The 21,337-nt window shown below is 53.6% G+C and overlaps 2 protein-coding genes and 1 long non-coding RNA gene across 4 annotated transcripts; 2 read left to right on the forward strand and 1 right to left on the reverse strand.

Annotated features, from left to right (window-relative positions):
• Positions 1-7,635: 7,635 nt before the first annotated feature.
• On the forward strand, positions 7,636-12,759 carry TRIM17 (tripartite motif containing 17). Its single transcript, XM_033855088.1, is given in 7 exon segments — positions 7,636-8,064; positions 9,249-9,338; positions 9,849-10,076; positions 11,673-11,695; positions 11,787-11,857; positions 11,860-11,886; positions 12,215-12,759. Coding segments are annotated over 7 exon segments (1,413 nt in total).
• A 158-nt stretch (positions 12,760-12,917) lies between these two features.
• LOC117311888 (uncharacterized) lies at positions 12,918-14,299 on the reverse strand. Its single transcript, XR_012331013.1, has 2 exons — positions 14,161-14,299; positions 12,918-13,166 (listed from the first exon to the last, which is right to left on the reverse strand). It is a non-coding gene; the product is annotated as an uncharacterized lncRNA (long non-coding RNA).
• TRIM11 (tripartite motif containing 11) lies at positions 13,776-21,028 on the forward strand. 2 transcript variants are annotated; one of them, XM_033853723.2, is made up of 6 exons: positions 13,776-14,541; positions 17,044-17,139; positions 17,485-17,712; positions 18,635-18,657; positions 18,744-18,844; positions 19,415-21,028. In XM_033853723.2, exons 1-6 carry the CDS (start codon positions 14,134-14,136, stop codon positions 19,960-19,962), a joined length of 1,404 nt encoding a protein of 467 aa, XP_033709614.1. In that variant the 5' UTR covers positions 13,776-14,133; the 3' UTR covers positions 19,963-21,028. The 2 variants fall into 2 exon arrangements, with proteins under 2 accessions (XP_033709614.1, XP_033709613.1); XM_033853722.2 differs by having other exon boundaries at positions 13,780-14,541; positions 17,482-17,712.
• The last annotated feature ends 309 nt before the right edge of the window (positions 21,029-21,337 follow it).

The raw sequence follows: 21,337 nt of genomic DNA on the forward strand, positions 1-21,337 counted from the left end.
AATTTTCACATACTGATGTATGGAGAAGTCATTCTGGCTTATATATGATTTAACTTGAATTTTATGCTAACTAGAACAGCCCGTTTGCAGTCTGTCAAACATACATTGTACAACTGCTTCAGTCATTAAAAAAAAAAAGTGCATTGATCAGAAGTAAAGAATGTCCATTTAAAAGATAAAGATTATTTAATCTTTAGTCTTCCTTAGGACGCCAGTACAAGCACTCCTTTGATGATAAGACTCCCTTCCCAGGCACCAAAGCCCTACTGACTCACTGCTGATCTGGTTTTATTTTTTAAACCTTGAATGAATGTACCCGCTATCTGTTTGATGTTCTTTGATCGGACAAGATATAAAACTATGCTGAAAAACAGGCTTCTCCAGAGCAGTTCCTCAGAGCTACCCGAGAGGCTATCTCCCAGGTTATAGTCTTCAGTTTGGCTGAAATAAAGCTCTTTTCTATTCTTATTATAGATTGTTTATTGATTATTTCTGTCAACACCCCCTTCTCACTGATGTTTCCTCTTAGTAATTTTCCATCCACTCACCGTCTACAAATCCCAGCTGTCTTTGCAGTATTCAGAGTTGAAGTCAGTTCTATACTGAGGTCTCTTTCCCCTCTTACAATAGTACTGGATGAAATCTGTCTTTACCACCTTTAACTAGGGTCCGGCTTTATCTTTGACAATAACCTTTGAAATGGATTCGAATATGTCATCCAAAATATGCCTGTTTTGTGCCAGTCTCAGCCTGACAATAGTAATGCTATTGGCTAGAAATGCCAGGGGGTGGGGCAGGGGGCACTCCCTGAGCCTGGTGAGGTTCCCACAGAGCCCCTTCCAAACTAGTGTTACAACTGGACCAATCCTTGTGGGTTTTATTATGATTTTGCAAGATGCTTTTCAGCAATAAGTATTAGGAAACTTTGAAGAAAAAAAGAATTTTTTACTTACAGTTCTTGGAGCATAGAAGGCATGTGGTGGGTGGTGGGAGAGAGAACACGAATGGCCTGGTGGCCTTGTTCTGCTTTCATTGGGGTCAAGGGTAGGGGCCTAGTGTTTTATTAGTTCACTCTTTATTGATGAAGTTAAAACATAAGAGCAAGAATTTAGTCACAGGAAGAAGAAAAAGAAAGAAAAGGAGAAAAACCAAAGAAATAAAACCCAAGCAGCCCAAATGGCCAGTTAACTAAATCAACCAGGATCGCTAAAATAAAGAAGCCTCTCGGGGGGCGGGGGCAGGAGTTCGGAGGTGCCTGCTCAAGTCCTGGCTCTTTATCTAGTCATGTGGCTGGCTGTATATTTATCTGAGATAGGCTTCAGAATGCCCCCTTTGAAGGGGACGCCTCAGCAATCAAAGTTTAAGTCAGGCACTTACATTGCATACTTTGCAAAACGAAAGGGTAACTGTCAGAGCTTACACCACAATGCTTCTTGGCCATAGGATTATTTTGAGCTGAAGTCAACTGAGATAAAACAGACACAGAATGAGCTCTCTGCTCTCTCTCTATCTGCCTAAATACCCCTTGCATAGGTGTCCCCCCACCCCTGTACCAGAAAAAGGAGAGCACCAAAGAGGATGATCCCACCTCAACACTGAGGTGAGTCTGCAGAAGCAAAACTTGCTAAATAACCCCTACCTGTCATTCCTTTCCCCATATATTTACCTTCCCATCACACCATGCCAAGAAGCTCAAGCTTCCTTCTTTTTTCTTGTTACTTCTCCACCATTTATCTCCTTTGTTAAAATTGATATTTTTGCCAACTAAAAATTGGCACTTGCCATTTGCCTCTACAAAGATTGTCACTTGCCAACGCAGTCGCTGACCTTCAACACACCCCGAGAGGAGTTCAGGGTGGAGATCAGGAATGAGGCACTTTGTGCTCTGGGGAAAACTGGCAGAACAGACCTTTGGACAGTTAGATATTTTCAGGAGAAGATTATGAGCCCAAATTCTTGCATCTTATAGCTAGAAAAGCACTAAAATCATTAACAGAGACATCTGCTCCTCATGACTAGCAGCAACCTTCCGCCAAAATACTTGCTTTATTGCGTGTATCCCCCTTCACCAAAATCACATATATACTGACTCCCCATATCCCCGCTTCTTTGGAGCAGTTCCTCAGATCTATCTGAGACACTGTCTCCCAGGCTATAGTCCTCATTTTGCCCCAAATAAAACTTAACTCACAACTCCCACATTGTGATTTTTTTTTCAATCTAAATATAAGCCCTTGAGTCTGTTTTTTTTTTTTTATGGTGGGTGGGGTCAGTTCTTGTCTGTGAAGCCCCCATGCACATTAATTTTAAAACAATTAACATCAAATAAAATGTGTATCCTTTTCTTATTATTCTGTCTTTTATCAGTTTAGTTCACATGTCCTTGAGATGGTAGAGGAAACAATTTTCCTTCCCTACATCTCAGAAGAATAAATGCTACAAACACATCAAAATCATCATTTGAAAGTTTATATTTCCTTTTATATTTAGTTTTGTATATTTCCAAAAAAAGACTGTTTGATTTTAAATTTTTGGTTTCTGTCCCTCTGGCTAAAAGTGGCAAATATGGATGGAAACAAAAACCCAAAATAAAATGATTCAAACTTTACAAAAGTAATTAAGTAGAAAAAAGAGCTAGAAATGAAATTGTAAGTCCATGTCATCAGGCATGAAGTGATGTGAGGCTCCGAAGGCCACAGGCTCAGGCACCCAAGTGTTGCAGGAAGAGGGACCCCTTCCAGGGCCCAAGAGTGGGCTCTTGTCTAACACTCAGAAATGAATTGTCCAAGGAGACACACGTGCTGACAAAGCAAGAGACTTTATTGGCAAGGGGCATCAGGGTAAGAGAACACAAGAGAACTGCTCTGCCACAAGGCTCACAGGCTCAGGTTTTATGGTAATGGAGTTAGCTTTCCGGGTTGTCTCTGGCCAATCATCTTGCTTGTGCCCATATTTGGTCTGACTCAGGGTCCTTCCTGGTGGTGCACACATCTCTCAGCCAAGATGGATTCCAACGTGATTTCTGGGAGGTTGGCAGGACATGTTATGGGCTGGTGTCTCCTCCCTTCTTCTGTCCCCTCCCGAATCCTTCTGGCTGGCAGTAGCTTATTAGTTCCGTGTTCCTTTTGGGGACCTTGTGTTGTGAGATAACTCATGCAAGCAGTTATTATGCTGCCTGGCCAGGGCAGGTGGTTTCAGTTAATGGTTCCCTAACACAAGTACTCCTTAGCCTTACCCACTGGTTTTTCATCCAACTTCTGCTCGGATCCATGGCCTTCCTCTACTGTCTCCAGGCACCACAGCCTGAGCTGATTCTCTGCAGCTAGCTCTCCTGCCAGGCCGAGCTCTCCACACAGGAAGGGTGAGGGGACCACCAAGGACAGCTTCGGGGTGGGCAGGAAACCACTGCCCCACGTGTGGTCTCAAGATATTCCTCTGGAAACCACTGGGCTGAGAAGATGGTCTCTCCCCCGGTCAGACAAGCCCTGATCTAACAGCAGCTTCACACCAGTTGGAGACTGAACATAAAAACATCGGTCAGATCATATATAAAAACAGAACTCTGACCCACAACGTGCAGCAGTCTTGTCTTAATCTGCTCTGACTGCTGTAACAAAATACCATGACAGGCTGTCTAATAAGCCACAGACCTTTATTTCTCACAGTTCTGGAAGATGGAATCCAAGATCAAGGTACCAACAGATTCGGTGTCTAGGGAGGGTCTGCTTCCTGGTTTACAGACAACCATCTTCTTGCTGTGTCCTTACCTGATAGAAGGGGCAAAGGAGCTCTCTGGGGTCTCTCTTATAAAGGCACTAATCCCATTGATGAGGGCTCCACCCTCCTGACCTAATCAACCTCCCAAAGGCCCCACCTCCCAGGGGCTAGGTTTCAACATATGAATTTTAGGGGCACACATTCAGTCTATAGTAAACCTGTCCAGGAAACCAAAATACGCTCTACATGAACCAGCCCAGGAAGCCAGCCTGCTGCCAGTCAGACTTGTGGGACATCAGACTGCTATCTCTAGCGACAGTCCAGGACACTCCACTGCTAGTCAGCTGCTCCAGTTCCCCAGACCCACAACCTCCATCAGGGCAAAGATGAAACCTTCTCTTTTTCCACAAGGAAGTTCTCGCACCCCACTGATTGTCTCTGAATTGCTGCCAAGGGACGGTGGCCATCTCCCTTGCTGCAGAGAGCTATGAATAAACACCCTCTGCTCGCTCTCATTTGGGTTGTTTCCATTGACTTCCACGTTGGAAAGAGAATAGGGGGTGTTGTGGGGAAGAAGCTGCCTCTGGGAGGACGCATGCTCTATGCTATGACCTGGACCATTTGGGTCCATGTGTCCTTCTGAGCAAGTGGCATGGTGTCACGGCCAGTAGTAGAAGCTCATAAGGGACCAGCAGCCTCCCCGCTGGGCCTCCAACAAGCTGCACAGATGATGCTGGGCCATAATCCACACTCTCCCTGCCTCAAATTCTCAACAGTGACCAAAGGCTCTCCAGCCCTGTTGCAGGTTTAACGGTCTTTCCAGTTCTTCAAAACTTTGCTTCTGCAGTACCTGCAACCACACCCACACCTGTACACGATATCCTCGGCAAAGACGTGAGTCTGAATCTGATCACCATTAGTTCTCTACTTTTGCTGCACATTAATGTTGGGGAAATATAATACACAACAAAATCTGCTCCCAACCCAGAAAACCTCTCCATAAAGAGAGAAGAGAAAAAAAAATTTTTTTGTTATCGAATGAGCATTCAATCAGAACATGACGCTGATCACAAGCAATAGCTAAAGGGACTTCAGAGCTGGAAGGGAACCTCACCCTTTTCTATGGCTAAGTGGATACAACCTATTACTTTCATGTCTTCACAGTAATGTTGCTAATTTTCTCCTACAATTATGATCAAAGGTGATTTGAAGTCAGATGGCAAGTTAGGCCCATCTCCTCCCAGGCCTCTGGGAAATGATTACATTTCAGGCATGCTCCTGGGTCCTTGAATCATTCCTGATATGTGAGATGGGCCAAGAGGCTTATTTAGCCCGTAAAAAGATGTACACACATTTGAAAAGGACAGAGAAAGAAATGTTTTAAAAATTCTGTGATCCTATTTTCTAAATTGAAAGAAATCATCAGCCCAGAATCACCTTACATGCAGAGGAGGTTCAGGAACTTCCAGGGAATTCGAATTAGCAACCAGTATTCCTTCATTCAACAAGCTGCCTGGCCCCCACCCCCATTCACTGCCCTGGCACACACAGGGCAGAACCTTGAACCACCAGACTCCATCCTAGAGACGTTAAAGAAACAAGAAACACACCTCAGCCAGCCACGCCTGAGCGGGGAGAGCGGAGCTGCGGGAGCTGCGGGAGACCTGGGGCCTCCTACGGACCAGCGACCACCTTCATCTTCCCCAAAGGGGTGCCTGAGCCCTGCTGCCTCTTCCGTCCTCACGTCCCTGCCAACACGGGATCCGACCCCTGCCTCCCCACCGGTCTTCGCCCCCACCACGGACAAGGCTCCCATCCTCATCTACCTCTTCCCTCCCCTCTTGGCTACCAAACCCCCTGCCCTGCTCCCTCTCCCTCCCCATCCCCACCTCTGTGCCGGCTCCTAGCGCATCAGGAGGATCCTGCCTCCATCCCCAGGCTGCTGACAACCTCTCGCCAAGGTAAAACTCCCCGCCCCGCACCCTGATAACGGGCCCCGCCCCCGGCTCCTGCTGCCGCCACAAAGCCCCACAGCCCTGGCGCCCTTGCATTCCCGCCCGGATGGTCTCCATCGCGCAAACGCAGGCTTTCCTGGGCCGCGTTTGCACGCGTGGCTGGGGGATCCAGGCGAGGTGCAGCGTGCACCCCTTTCCCCCGTGAGTACCAGCCCCTTGAGGGAGCAGGCAGGTGGTCACCCTGTGGGCGCTGAGGCTCAGGTTGGGACCCCGTTCACCCCCTGCCCTTAGTAGACTGGCCGTCCCAGCTTTGAAGGTGGTTGTAACTTGGGAGGAGCCAACTATTTTAGCCCTACATTTACAGAGGAACATTCTGGGGTCCAAGGAGGCCCGTCCACCGTCACTGACCCAGAGCCCTTGGATAACTTCCCCCAAAACCTGAGCCGGAGCTTGAGCCCCAGCCCACCAGACTGCCCTACTGTCACCCAGCTTCTGTTGGGTGGGCAGCAGTTGGGCCTAAGGGCAGCTGAAAGCAGAGAGACTGACCCCAAAGGCTCTTCACAGAGACAGCTCCAGGCAAAGTGAGCCAATGTCAGGGACTCACGAATCTGCGGAATCCAGCCGCCATCGTTTCAGATTGTACAAAAGGGATCTGGATGGTGCTTGTAATTCAGAAATGATGTTTTCAAATCCAGTCTCTAACTCAGCCCTAACAACTACCCAGTGCAGTGCACAGGGGAAGATTTGGATCTCCACTGGATAAGGTCATGGGTATTCCAGCCCCAGAGTGTGTGTGTATATGTGTGTTTGTGTGTTCAAGTGTGTACACGTGTGTAGGTGCCTCTGCATGTGCTTTTGTGTATGTGTGCCTGTGTGTGAACATGCGTGCATACATGTGTACGTGTGTTTGTGTGCATGTCTGCACGCAGTAGCCTTCCTTTGTCTTTTCTGCACAGCACCTTGTCAAGGAAAACCAGAGCTGGATGGTACTTAGAGGGGTAAAAACAGATTTTATTCAGGACTATTGAAATAGGAAGAAAGAGATCAGCATAGAACCTGGGGTTCTATGTAGAGCCCCATGTGAAGCTCAGTTCTGAATACAGCATGGGCCAGTGGGGAGGTATAGCCAAGGAGTAGGTTGGGGGTAAGTTATGGGAAATTACTAAGAGGACACGTCTTAGTAGCAGGGGTGGGGGTGTGTGTCTGGTTAAACCCACCTAGTGGGATTCTTGCTAAACTCGAACAATGCAGAGACAAACATGGAAGCCCAAGGCCTGGCTGGAAAGTTCAGGGAGGCTGAGCTAGAGTTTGGTTAAAGAGAGAACCTTCGTCAACCCTGCTCCCTAATGGAAGAGAGAGTGTTGTTCCTCTAAAACTCCCTTTTTCCTTAGTTCTGCAGGTGTTCTGTTAAAGAGAAACATGATGCTTGTTAAAACCGTACGCAAGACGTTATTTAAGACTATTGCAATTGCAGAGGGAGATGGGGGGTCATCTCTGATTGTAGCCAAGACAGCTGGGGATCTGTAGCCAAGGAGCAGGGTGATGGGGTTCAGTGATGGAAAATCACTAAGAGGCGCCATGAGGAGGGGGCTTCTTGCTAAACTGGCCTAACAGGATTCTTGCCCAAGGAGGGTCAAGGACATGTGTTCATTAAAGGTGGGAATGAGGAACTAGATCAGATATTATGGTGGGAGTACTGTGAAATTCTCGCTGAAACTGGGTGGGGCCGGCTAAAGACAGGCCTACAGCTCAGCGGAAGCTGACTGGGGTTTGGTGAAGGAGAGGGTCTTTGTCAGCTTCCAGGGAGGCATTTGTGCCTCTTACTGAAGATAAGTCAGGGTACCCTAACAACCCCGTGTTCAGACTCCATCTGCAAAAGGATGCTGAGAGAGTACTGTGGAGAGCCCAGACAGAGCTCCAGACAGAGGATGTGGCAGGACACTCCGTTCCTTCCCCAGGAGCCATGGACGCTGTGGAACTTGCCAGAAAATTGCAGGAGGAGGCCACTTGCTCCATCTGTCTCGACTACCTCACAGACCCCGTGATGACCAGCTGCAGTCACAATTTCTGCCGAGAGTGCATCCGGCTGACCTGGGAGAAGGCCAAAGGCCAGAAAACGAGGAAAAAGTGTAAGGGCTCCTTTCCCTGCCCCGAGTGCCGCAAGCTATCCCCCCAGAGGAACCTGTGGCCCCACCGTCTGCTGACCAAGGCGGCCGAGATGGCGGGGCAGCACCCCAGCCTACAGAGCAGGCACCTGTGCCAGGTGCACCAGGAGCTGCTCAAACTCTTTTGTGAGGACGACCAGAGTCCCATCTGTGTCATCTGCAGGGAGTCCCAGGAACACCGGCCCCACAGGGTGGTCCCTATTGAGGAGGCTGTGCAGGAATACGAGGTGGGCCTGGGCTGGGGGCCAGGGCAGGGAGGTCCAAGTGTCCCCACACTCCCACGACAAAACAGGCTGGTGGCCAGGCCATCGTGGTGTCACCTCTGATTATGCCGGAGTCCAGACTGACAAAGTCCCCACATGGGCCTGTCCACATTCCCTGGTCTTTGTGCAGCCATCTGTGTGGGGAGGCCAGGCAACCCTCTGTTAGGTAAGAGGAGGGGAGCCTTTCTCCTCCACCTACTTGAGGCTCTTTGGCTGGGGGCCCATAAATTAGATTGAGCAAAGACAAATCAAAGAGAAAGGCAAACCGTTTACTAACACATGCGTGTGATGCGAGTCACTCGGGAGAAACTGTAGCAACAGTAAAAAAGGGTCAGTTAGAACTTGGGCTTATCTAGAATCTTAACAAAGAATAATACATTTGGAGAAAAGCAACAAGACAAAGGCAAAGGTTTCAGCCTCCCAAGGGTGGCAGACTATGGGGAAAGTGTCTCAGTCTGCTTGGGCTGCTGTAACAGAATACCACAGACTGGGTGGCTTATAAGCAGAAATTTATTGCTCACAGTTGGAGGCTGGAAGTCCAAGATCAGGGCACCAGCACAGTCAGGTGAGAGCCCCTTCCTGGTTCATACATGGCCAACTTCTCACTGTGTCCTCACATGGAAGAAGGGGCAAGGGAGCTCTCTGGGGTCACTTTTATAATGGCACTAATCTCATTCATGTGGGCTCCACCCTCATGACCTCATCACCTCCCAAAGGCCCCACCTCTACCATCACATCGTGGGTTAAGGCTTCAATATATGAATTTGGTGGAGAGGGACACAAACATTCAGAGCATAGCAGAAAGTAAATATATAGGGAGAAATCAAAGGAAGATAAGGGTTATTAGTGCAGGTCCATCTTAACACCAACCTTCCACCTTCTTCGTGGGCATAAAACATTCCCAGCAAGGTGCTTTTGCTCAGGTAATGGGAGCCCCTGGAAGGCATCTTTCTGCATCTGTTCTCAGTTGCCTCCTGCTCAAAATAGTCCTCATGCCAAAGGGGCAGATTTTGAGGTGGCGTATTTCCATCCCCTTCACCCCATCAGGATGGTCTTTGGGGTGGGTGTAGCTTCAGAGGGCACCATCTAGATGTGGGGCATGCAGGGGGCCCACTGACCCCAAATCCCATGGTTTGGGCGCCCCACAGTTGGAGGAGAACATGGGATAGCTGCGAGAGGAAATGATGAAGACCGGGAAGCTGCAAGCCAAGGAGGAACAGACCTTGGCCGAATGGCAGGTAGGTGCTGGGGACCACGCTCAGCAGCTGAGCAGGGTGGGGAAGGCCCAGCCAGGCCCCAAAGCATCCACAGGGTCTCCTGAACCTGTGGAACCCCTTGAGGTAGGAATCACTGTCCCGTGTGGATGTGAACGTGGGACCCCAGACAGGCAGTGATTTCCCAGGTCACAGAATTCCTGCCAAACCAGGACTGAGAACAGTGCCCTCAGCACAGACTGGCCATTTCAGAGATGCGGGGAGCAAGGGCACACGGGTGCTTGGAAGTTGCCATTTGGGGCTCAGAGTAAAATTATGCTACAGTGACAGTGCAGGGGGCCTCTGTGTGGCCCCTGGCCTGCCAGGTTTGCTGGTTTTCTGTGGGTCACTGGCATTCAGAGATGTGCCATTGTCCCCAGAGCAGCCCTTCCAAGCTGGTGGGTTTGGTTGGTGGGTGGGGTCTGAAAGCAGGCACTTGGGGTGGTGGGGCCCTGAGCGGTACCTCACGTAGGACCCCCACCACTACCACCACAGAAGAAGGTGAAGGAGCGGAGGGAGCGCATCGTGGTTGAGTTTGAGAAGATGGGCCTCCTCCTGATGGAGAAGCGGCGCCTCCTCCAGGCTCTGAAGGAGGAGGAGGAGGAGACAGTGGCAAAGCTGCAGAAGAGCATGGCCTCACTGGACCAGCAGAGTCACTCCTTGAAGATGCTGCTACTGCAGCTGGAGGACAGGAATGAGTGCACACCGCTCCAGATGCTGCAGGTGAGGTGGGCACACCTGTTCACCTGGCTGGGGGTGGGGGGTGGGGGCATGAGCTCTGGCTCAGGTGTGGTTAGGGTGGGCTGACCTGTGGCAACAGATTCAGGCCCATGGGAAAGGCTCTGTCTCAGTCAGCTCAGGCTGCATAACAAATACCACAGACTGGGTGGTTTAAACAACAGACATTTATTGTTCACATTCCTGGAGGCTGGAAGTCTGAGCTCAAGTGGGCAGAGCTGGTTTCTCCTGAGGCTTCTCTCCTTGGCTTATAGACAGCCATCTTCTCCCTGTGTCCTCACATGGTCGTCCCTCTGTGTCTGTGCCCTGATAGCTTCTTCTTATAAGGACATCATCAGATTGGATTACAGCCCACCTTAATGACCTGATATTATCTTAATCACATCTTTAAGACCCTATCTCCAAATACAGTCACATGCTGAGGTGCTGGGGGTTAGGGCTCCACGACAGATGAATTTCGGGAGGGGCCAATTCAGTCTATGACAGGCTCCAATCCTAGAGACCTGTGTTCATCCCCTTCATAGCCTAGGGATGTGGCCTGAGGGCAGCTGTTGTCCACAGTGATGCAGGGCACAGACACACTGGCCCAGACAGGTGCCCGTGACTTCTCAGGCAAGAGCAAGTCACATGATCACACCTGCCAGCTATGGAAATGGGGAGAAGGTGCAGCTGGCCTGCCAGGGATAGGCCTGCACACCGAGGCCCTGGAAGGGGCAATTATGTTGGCCAAAAAGTGGGTAACTGGCTCATCAAGTGTGCAGAGTGATGGAATCCATAGCAAAAAAATACATTTCACACTGTGAGCCATTATACACACATTCACAGGAATGTGTTTACACAAGCGAAGCAAATGCCACATGCAGGGTACCTGTATCTCCCAGTGCGCCTGGGTCAATCTAGTTTTATGCCTGTTATCCTGGCATCCTGTGGGTTTTGTCCCCAATAAGTGTCCTGGTGTAGACAATACTATACACTCGCTCTACCTTTGGGGAAATACTTTGTCTTCTATCAAAGAGCAAGCTGTGGGCTTCCCTGGTGGCGCAGTGGTTGAGAGTCCGCCTGCCGATGCAGGGGACATGGGTTCGTGCCCCGGTCCAGGAAGATCCCACATGCCACGGAGCGGCTAGGCCCGTGAGCCATGGCCGCTGAGCCTGCGCGTCCGGAGCCTGTGCTCCGCAACAGGAGAGGCCACAACAGTGAGAGGCCCGCGTACCGCAAAAAAAAAAAAGAGCAAGCTGTTTGCAACCCACTAAACTGACTCCTGACCCACTCAAGGCCCAAGGCCCACAGGGTGAAAACACCATTTGGTCTCCCATGCCTTCATGGTCCATCATGAGCAGGACAGCTTCCCTGTGTCCTCATTCATTGTGATGGGTAGCAGGAGGCTTGGGTAAGTCAGATACCTTACTGTGTACAGCCAAAAGACAGCGTTACACTCTGGGAACTGCAAACAGGGCCATGGGAAAACATCATAAAGCCCTTCTAGCCCATACTGGCCAAATGTCGACACAGGGTGCTCAGCTCCACAGATCCCTAATGAGACCTTGCCAATCTCTCTTCCTCCTTCTGTGTCTTTTGAAGGATGTGAAGGACCTCCTGGGCAGGTACGTAGCCACCTGCGGTGGAGGAGGTGATGGGTGCAAGGAGGACTGCAAGTGGGGCCAGAGGAGACAGTGAGACCTGTGTCCACTGGAGGAAGAACAGCCTGAGCGTGCAGTACCCAGAGACCACCCCCACCATGCTGAAGACCATCTGTAGGGTGCCGGGCAGATAGAGGTGCTCAAGAGCTTCCAAGGTAAGTAGTGGGGGCCCAGGTGCTCTTGGCAGTGCCCCACCCTGCTCCTAGCCACTCAAGGCAAGGGCCACCAATGGGGAGTGGGTCTCAACCACACGACCTAATGCTCAAATGGTTCCCCAGCCCCATCTCCTTGGCACCACCAATATCCACAGTTGGGGTACGGGATCATGCAGCAACCCCAGGTTCACAGCCGAACTCAGCCAAAGGGAGGCCTGGGTGGGGGTTAGGATGAATGCGGGATTATTTGGCCCCTGCTAGGGCCTCACCCTCCCCACCCTGACCGTGAAAGGTCCCTCTCTCCCCTCCACTCCGGGCCCGTCTCCAGAGGATGTGGTGCCCGACCCCTCCACGGCATACCCCTACCTCCTCTTATATGAGAGCCGCCAGAGGCGCTACCTGAGCACCCCGATGGACGGCACACCCCATGGCAAGGACAGGTTCCTAGCCTACCCCTGCGCAGTGGGCCAAGAGACCTTCTCCTCAGGGAGGCACTACTGGGAGGTGGGCATGAACCTCACTGGTGATGCACTGTGGGTCCTGGGCGTGTGCTGGGACAACGTGAGCCGGAGGGGCAGGGTCCCCAAGTACCCAGAAAATGGGTTCTGGGTGGTGCAGCTATGCAAGGGAAAGAGGTATGCACCTGCCACGTCTGCCCTGACACCCGTCACGCTGACTGAGCCCCCCAGCCACATGGGCATCTTCCTGGATTTCGAGGCCACAGACGTGTCATTCTACAATGTGAACAATGGGTCCCACCCACATACCTACTCCCAGCCCGCCTTCTCTGGCCCCCTGCAACCCTTCTTCTGCCTTGGGGCCCCCAAATCGGGCAAGATGGTCATCTCTACAGTGACCCTATGGGTGAAGTGACAGCGGCGCAAGAAGGGGGAGCCTGGGCAGCCCTGGTTTCTCCAGAAGGTGATGTGGTCCAGCTCAGCAAGGCCCACCTGCCCAGCTTATCTGGCACGAGGCATTTGAGAGCCATCGGCCGTGCAGGGTGGTTTCACAAAGCAGAAATATAATCATGATTAAAGCAGTTAAACATTAAGAGGCTATATTTACAGATGCTTCATAGAAAAGAAAACTTCCATAGTGGGTCAGTTTCTAAAAACATCTGTACCAGGCACAGTGTAGTGCAGTGTTCTTTAGCCATGTCCCTCACTCTCCACTTGAGATGCTGCCATTCATTGGCTCCTCCATGGTTCAGGTTTTTATATGTACAGCCGAGTCCTCAAATATCTACCTTCTTTGTCCTCCACAAATTCCATATTTGGGTCCTTCACAGGGGGAAAATGAAAAAGTGAAGAGATTTTTCAAGCTGAAATCCTAAAAGCCTCAGAGCTCCCCACCTCCATCCCTTCTACCCAGGGAAGTTGCAGGGGCAAAATTCAGAGTGAGGATCAGTGAGGGTCCTTTCTTTTCACTCCCTCTCCACCGCCCACCCCACCACCTCCCCCTGAGCCCCGCCGCTGCAGACGCATTAACAGCCAGATAACAGCTGCCAGAAACCTAGAATTCTGGTCAATGTACTCGTACCCCAACAAGGCCAAAGTCCCTGCGGGCCAAGCCCATCACCCAGTAAGTTCTGACCGTTCCCAGCCCGGGGACGCGCGAAGACACCCAGGAGCGCACGGGGAACGATTTGGGGCCCACGACACAGCCTCAGCTTGCCCTTGTCCTCGCAGTCTCTGCGCTTCGCGGACAGCCCAGTGACCGTGCGGGGCACCCCGCTGGCCCCGGCCCCTGCACCCCACCTTTCCCCAGGCCCGACGGAGAGGCCAGACCGTGCAACACCGCAACAGCCCAGAGGCAGCAGCGCAGGCGGCGGCGGCGACGCAAGGTCAGCGGGTGAGCAACCTCCAATTCTGTCCGGCCCGCGGGCCGCGTGACAGGCCACGGCCAATCCGGAGCTAAAGTGGGTTGCTCCAAAGGAAAAAACAAAAAAACCCCAGCTGCTTCCTGCTTCCGTCCCCGCTTCGACTCCTCTTCCTCCCTGCGTACGGTATTCCTAGGCCCTACGTTCTCGGAGCCTCTGCAGTCCCGGAGCCGTATATTCCGCATCCCAGGAGTCGCGCAGCCTTGGACCCCGGAGCCCTTGCGCTCCGAAGCTCCCGAGTCCCCTGGTGCCCTGCATCTCGCGTCCCTGGAGACCCCGCGTCCTTGCGCGCTCCCCATAGTCCCGGCAGCGGCCGGCCACCGCCCGACCCGGCGGACCACACTGCCCTCCTCCGTTCCACCGGTGCCATGGCCGCCCCGGACCTGTCCACCAACCTCCAAGAGGAGGCCACCTGCGCCATCTGCCTCGACTACTTTACGGATCCGGTGATGACCGACTGCGGCCACAACTTCTGCCGCGAGTGCATCCGGCGCTGCTGGGGCCAGCCCGAGGGCCCGTACGCGTGCCCCGAGTGCCGCGAGCTGTCCCCGCAGAGGAACCTGCGACCCAACCGACCGCTCGCCAAGATGGCCGAGATGGCGCGGCGCCTGCACCCTCCGTCGCCCGTCCCACAGGGCGTGTGCGCCGTGCACCGCGAGCCACTGGCCGCCTTCTGCGGCGACGAGCTGCGCCTGCTGTGCGCGGCCTGCGAGCGCTCAGGGGAGCACTGGACGCACCGAGTGCGTCCGCTGCAGGACGCGGCTGACGATCTCAAGGTGTGGGCAGGTCCAGGCGGAGCACGGCCTAGCAGGGCGTCGCTGCGGGTTGCGGGGACGTGGCTTGGGCCTGGGGGGTTGGGGGCCCCATCCTGGCCCAGGTTGTGGGCTCGGGTCCCAACCTGGTCCGGGTCTCGGGGGTGTGTAGGGGGGTGTAGCCTGTCCCAAACGGCACCCTAGAGGGACTGGGGCACCGCCCACCAGCGAGGCGCTGGCCTGGGGACCTGGTCGTGGGGAGGGGGCGTGCTTTCTGAAGTCTAGGTCCCACAGAACCGGTGGGAGGGCTGCCTGGGGCGGGGACTGGGCAGGTTTGACTGACCTTTGGCAGGGATGGAGCCGGGAGAGGAGAAAGTGGGAAGGGAGCCTCAGAGGTGGCTGGTCACAGGTGGACGTGCACGGATGAGGACTGAGCCTTCAGAGGGTTGTGGGCAGGGCAGGCCAGGGCCGTGGGGCCGACGCCAGTCCTGAAGTTCTGGTGAGAAGAGATGGGAAGGCAGCCAGGAAGCCGCTGCAGAGCCCCAGGCAGGGATCAATGCAGGGACAGAGCCATTGCCCCAGGAGGCGGACGCCAGGGCCCACCAGGCTTTCCCAGTAGGATACTCTGCCAGCTGACAAGCCAGGGCTCAGCCCTGCTTTGAGCCCAGGCTGAGATGCCTTGTTTCTCTGTTCTGGAAATGCATTTCCTTAAAATCCAAACGAACACCAGCACTCCTTTCTCTGCTAAGAGCCTCAGGGCAAACACTTAACCTGGCTCACCTGGCCAGCTGCCTACTACATTCCTGCGGGTGGGTTTGCTTCTGAAACCGAAGGTATTAGGTACACGGGTGGCATCTTTCAAACTTTTTGACTGTGGTTTGCATTTTGCTTTATGGCCAGTAGTGTCTCTCTGCTGAGGTGCGTCAAGTACATGCTTTAGTCAACGTTAGAATCAGTACTCTGTCACTATCATAGAGCAAGCCTCTGGGACAACAATAAACCTAGACCTGATCCGCATCACTGGGCTTGTCCTGACACAATTCTTGTGGTTTTCTTCTCACTTTGAGGTATAGCGTGCATACAGGAACACCCCCTCCTTACATCAGTCTAGCAGATTTGCACTTCTGTCACTGAGGACCCCAATCAGGGTGTGGAAAGTGATCAAAAGAGCAGAGAATGACCAGCAGCTCTCTAGAGGCCTGTCCCAGCTGACCTGATAAAGTCTCATGTGGTGGCACTTAATCCTGTCTATCATACGGGAGGAAAAGTGTTTTCTTCTACAGTGTCATGTTCTATGACAGGCTTGCAAATTAAAGTGACAAAAGAGATCAACAGGTGAAGGGACATATACTTTTAATAGTCTTTTAAATTGTACATGGCACAAGGGTTTCACAGAAAAGTGAGAAACTCACAGGCTTATAGTCCATTTTAACAAAGGATGATAAATTGTGGAAAAGCAACTAGACAAGCAACTAGAAGGGGGATTTGGGCTTCTAGGGCCAATAAATTGTGGGAAAGGAGCAAGGAAGTATATTGAGGGGAAGTAATGGAACATCAGCGTTATTTGACTAAGGTTTGTGTAGGTAGACTCATCTCAGTGTCAACAACTTGTCTCTGGGTGGTGACTGTTCCCCTTCCTGGTACTGGGTAGGAATCGTTCTCATGGAAAACTTATGCCCTGCGTTTCGGCAAAAGGGAGGAGAGCAGAGAGCTCTTCCTGCATCTGCTGTTTCTCAGTCACCTCCGCTCTAAATAATCTTGATACCATAGTGGCGTGGGTTGGGATGGCGTGACCCTTCACTGTATTGGTGCTTACTTTGTCTTCATGCTGGAGAAGATGCCCCAGCAAACTGCTCTTACCTGCTATCCGTGGGCTGTGGCTGGTATTTGCACAGCCTGGGAGTGCTGGCTCTATAAAGCGCCACCTCCCAGGGCCCTGGAGCATCTAGAACATGGATGGAGGGAACAGTGGAATCCCCACCAGCGCTGCTGTCACTCTTGTGATGGTCCTTCAGATCCTCCTGCATCTCGGGCCTCCTGGCTTTCCCAGGTGCCAAGTGTGTCGTAAACAGGGTTGAAGTGTGGGTTGAAGTAAATGTTAGGCATAGGCCTGAAATCAGGACCAAGGAGCCGGATACAAATGTGCCCATCCTGTGGCTCGTTGCAGTTAGCTGAAACCCAGCAAGCCCAGTTCAGGCAGAGAGACACGAAGGGGTTTGGAAGAAAGAAGGTGGTGATGCAGTGAGAAGCTGGGTTGTGGGAAGGTTGCCCTGAGATTCGGGAGGGGTGGGAACAACAGAAGAAAGGACATTCAGGCAAGGGGAAGTAGCTGGTTAGGGCAGTGGTGGGAGGGATCTCCTGGCAAATTTGAGTTTGCTCCACCTGTCATGTCCCAGGCCCAGTTTTCCACAACTAGTCCCTGCCAGTAGTTCAGGCTTAGCTGGGGTTGGGCAGGTGGGAGCAGGTATAAGGCCCAGCCTGGAGGCCTGGCCTGGCCGGGGTCACTCTGGGCTCACCTCCCTGTAGGGCAAGTTGGAGAAGTCCCTGGAGCATCTGCGGAAGCAAATGGAGGATGCACTGCTGTTCCAGGCCCAGGCGGAGGAGACCTGCTCCTTGTGGCAGGCAGGTGGCCAGGCACCCAATGTGGGTGGGGGCAGGGGGCATGAGGGCCGCCACCGCAGGACGCCACTGTTCACATTCAGCCTCATGCTTCTGGGCAGCACCCCTGCCCCAGACCCCATGTATAACCCACCTCAGGGTGGGTTTGGGGGTTGGGAGTGGGGGTCAGGGAGGACCAGGCATGTGGGGCCCTGGGTATATTGGTTTGGGGATCAGGGAGGGATGGGTATGAGGGCCCAAGTGGTGGGTTTGGGGTCAGGAAGGGATGGACGTGGGGGACCCCGGATTGGGGGTTAAGGTGGCTCCAGGTCCTAGGCCCTCAGCTGTCCTCCCCGACCCCCACAGAAGATGGTGGAGACCCAGCGGCAGAATGTGCTGACAGAGTTTGAGAGGCTGCGCCGTCTGCTTGTGGAGGAGGAGCAGCGGCTGCTGCAGAGGCTGGAGGAGGAAGAGCTGGAGGTGCTGCCCCCCTTGCGGGAGAGCGCGGCCCGGCTCGGACAGCAGAGCGCCCAGCTGGCCGAGCTCATCACTGAGCTGGAGGGGCGCTGCCAGCTACCAGCACTGGGGCTGTTGCAGGTGAGCTGGCACCCATTCCTGGGGGTGGGCATGTGGGGGGTGTCAAGGGAAGGCCAGGCATGGGAATGGAGAGCAGGAAAGTGGAGGAAGCTTTGTGCAAAGCAGGCTGACTGACTGGTGCTTGACTGGACCTCTCAGGTCCTCACCAGCTGGTCTCCTTCCTATGAAACACAGGGAGTGGACACCACTGCTGAACTGCACGAACTGCTGTTAGCGCTTGTCTGGGAGCCCTAATGGGGACAGGCCAGTGGGTCACCACCCAGCTCTCTGAAGGTTTGGGCCCACTGTGCTGAGAGGAAAAGCCAACAGGTCTCCCATAGGGATTCCTGCATGGGCCCAGTGCTACCCCTGAGAATCTGCTCAGCTCCTGGCCCCTGCAATTTGTGCCCGCAGGTGGGAGCCAAGGATCCTGCATGTGCAGCCCAGGGGGCTTCCTGTGGGAGGTGACCCTCCTTGGAGCCTCAGAGCTGAGTGGGCTTTCAGGGACCAGTAAGAGGCTCCCAGTTGCCATCCTGGGGCTAAAATTTAGTCCTTTGGCCTTTGCTGAGCCATCAGGTGATCTTAAGCCTGGGAAGCAGGAAGAATCCCGGACAAGTGTGTGGCGGGGATTGAGGGAAGTCAGCAGAAGTGGGCTATGGTCAGTAAAGCGGTGGGAGGGCTAGGCAGGCAGCTAGGAGGTGAGGGAGCAGCCCTCAAGGATGAGTGAATGTTGCTGGAGAAGCTGCAGGAAGCAGAGGTTCTGGAAGGAGGACGGGTTGGCCCAGGAGGATGGGTTGAGATAAGAACCACAGGTTTATGTGAAATGCAGTTTGGCGTCTCAGCTGAGATGTCCCGGTGTGGGAGTGGTGTCAGCTGGCCTGGCTGCATTTCATGCCCTTCACCTGGGGGATGGGTGCTGACGCAGTGTGTGTCTCTCCCACAGGATATCAGGGACACCCTGCGCAGGTAGGAGCTTCGGACTCTCCCCAGGGAGGGTGGGCAGGGTTCAAGGTGGGCCCACTGCAGGGGTGACACCTCCACTGCCCCTCCAGAGTCCAGGACGTGAAGCTGCAGCCTCCCGAGGTGGTGCCCATGGAGATGAGGACGGTGTGCAGGGTCCCAGGGCTGGTGGAGGCCTTGCGGAGGTTCCGAGGTGAGTGTTGTGCAGAGGCCGGGGGGATCCCACGCGCTGTCTCCAGACCAGAGGAGGTGCCAGTCCTGAGCTTTTGCTGGTGGGCTGGGGTCTGTTGTAGGAACAACATGCAGGCTCCCAGTTCATGGATGAGAAACTAGGAGGGATCAGGGCTATCGGGCAGAAGATAGCAGCTAAGGGAAGGCCAGGTCCAAGCTTTTCACTGTTGCATTTAGGGAAAATAGAGGTGGGAACACCTTCCTAGGGTCATTCAGGTGCCAGAGGCCCCATGTGGACCCCAGGTTTGTGGAGTCTGGGATGAAAGCTGCCCTAGAACACACACACACTTCTCTCTGGGGACTAAAAGAATGGACACGGAAAGCACTCAGGGTTTCCTTCTGTGCTCTAAGGGGCATGAATCACAAGGAAGCACGGACTGCTTTCTAGAACGTTCCAAGATACAACTGGAAGTGGTTAGGGCATCTTTTCAAGTGAGAAGGAGCGTGGTCAGTTTATGGGCAGTCACAAACTGCAAGGTTGTATGGGTCTGGGGCAGACAGCTTCGAGGGTTGACCACTGTTCTGTCTGCAGGGGACATGACCCTGGATCCTGACACCGCCAACCCTGAGCTGGTACTATCAGAGGACAGGAGGAGCGTGCGGCGGGGGGACCTGCGGCAGGCCCTGCCCGACAGCCCTGAGCGGTTCGACCCCGGGCCTTGTGTGCTGGGCCGGGAGCCCTTGACCTCGGGCCGCCACTACTGGGAGGTGGAGGTCGGGGAGCGGGCCAGCTGGGCCCTGGGCGTCTGCAGAGAGAACGCCAACCGCAAGGAGAAGGGCGAGCTGTTCGCTGGTAACGGGTTCTGGATCCTGGTGTTCCTGGGGAGCTACTACAACTCCTCCGAGCGGGCTTTTGCCCCTCTCCGAGACCCACCCCGGCGCGTGGGCATCTTTCTGGACTACGAGGCTGGACATCTGTCCTTCTACAGTGCCAACGATGGGTCGCTCTTGTATACCTTTCCTGAGACGCCCTTCTCGGGGACCCTGCGGGCCCTCTTCTCACCTCTGTCCAGCAGCCCAACCCCTATGACCATCTGCAGGCCGAAAGGTGGGCCTGGGGACATGCTGGCTCCCCAGTGAGCAGGCCTCTCATAGCCCCTTGTCCTGCCTTCCGAGTCTGCGAGACACTTGAAAAACCTGAGAAGAGGGTGCTTGTCCTCTGAGCTGTGGAAAACACTCATAATGCCACTCGGATACGTGTAGCAAACTGAACTCTGTCACTGCCACTCCCAGGAAGCCATGTGAGTGTGTGCGGGCTGGGCTGTCCTGCCTCGGGGGACTCTGCAAGGTCATCAGATGCTGAGACCCCATTCACCAGTGCATCACACACAGTCCTTTGCAGAGCCCTGAGCCTAGGGCCCTGGTAGCTCTGGTTCCAGGAGCCTCACCAACCTGCCCCACCCAGCCTCAGTCTGGGGTGAGACGCCAGGGCCTGCAGAACTCTCAGGCTGCAGTCTGAGCACCCCCTCAAACCCTGGGGCCACACCTCGAGAAAGCTGCTGTCTTGTGAGACTGCTGGCCAAGGGGTGGCTCCAAGCCCACCAGCCTGTCTTGGGGTCTGGTCTAAACTGGTGGCGGGGGCGGGTGTCTGGATGTAGTTGCCTCAGATTAACTGGGGTGCAGTAGAGTCCTCAGGTGACAGGTGATGTGGGAAAGGCCACAGGGAGGGAACTGGGAGCAAGTCACTGAATACAGTGGTTGATTAACTAGGACACACAGATGCCCTCAAATCCCCCTGAACGTGGCCCACTCAGGGCCTCTGGAAAAAGCTTCTTCCCTGGTTCCCAGTGCAGAGGTTCAGTTCTGGGAGGTCTGAGGGCCTGGAGGTGAGTGTGAGGCTCAGAAATGACCCCTCACTGTTTCCATCTGAGCGGCACTGAGAAGAGCAAGCTGGCGTTGCCCTCTCAAATGCCTCTTCAGTGGCCCGTGGCATGGTCCCTGAACTCAGAACCCAGAGTCTCCTGCCTGGGGGAGCGGGGGAGGCCACAGAGAGCCCTGGCTTACAAAGTCCAGGGTTCGCTTTTGCTTTAAGTTTTGACGCTTCTTCATCTTTCTCAAGAAGGTGTGATGCGGCGTCTCTGCACCCCTAGATTTTTATTAATTGTAAGGACCATTCTCACAGTAAATAAATTAACAGTTGTCTGTAGTCCCCTTATCTTTAAGGTTGGGGGGTGGGGAAATCCTCCAGAGGGCTCACCCTCTGGGAGGGGTTACAGAAACAAGATGCTCACTGGTAAAGTCGGGGATGCAGCTGCTGCCCACACAAGCACAGCAACTCCCAGGTATGGTCTCGATGTTCTTTGGCTCAACACGTGTGTTCATTTCATGCAGGGACTGCGGGCATTTTTCCCCTTTTTTTCAGATAACCTGATAAACATTTTCCATGTTCCTCTGTGTTCAATAGCCAGTACTATTTCATTTACTGGATTATTTACTCATTCTCCCATTCTTGGGC

This window comes from Tursiops truncatus, chromosome 3 (genome assembly GCF_011762595.2).
Source record: "Tursiops truncatus isolate mTurTru1 chromosome 3, mTurTru1.mat.Y, whole genome shotgun sequence".
Taxonomy (NCBI): Eukaryota; Metazoa; Chordata; class Mammalia; order Artiodactyla; family Delphinidae; genus Tursiops; species Tursiops truncatus.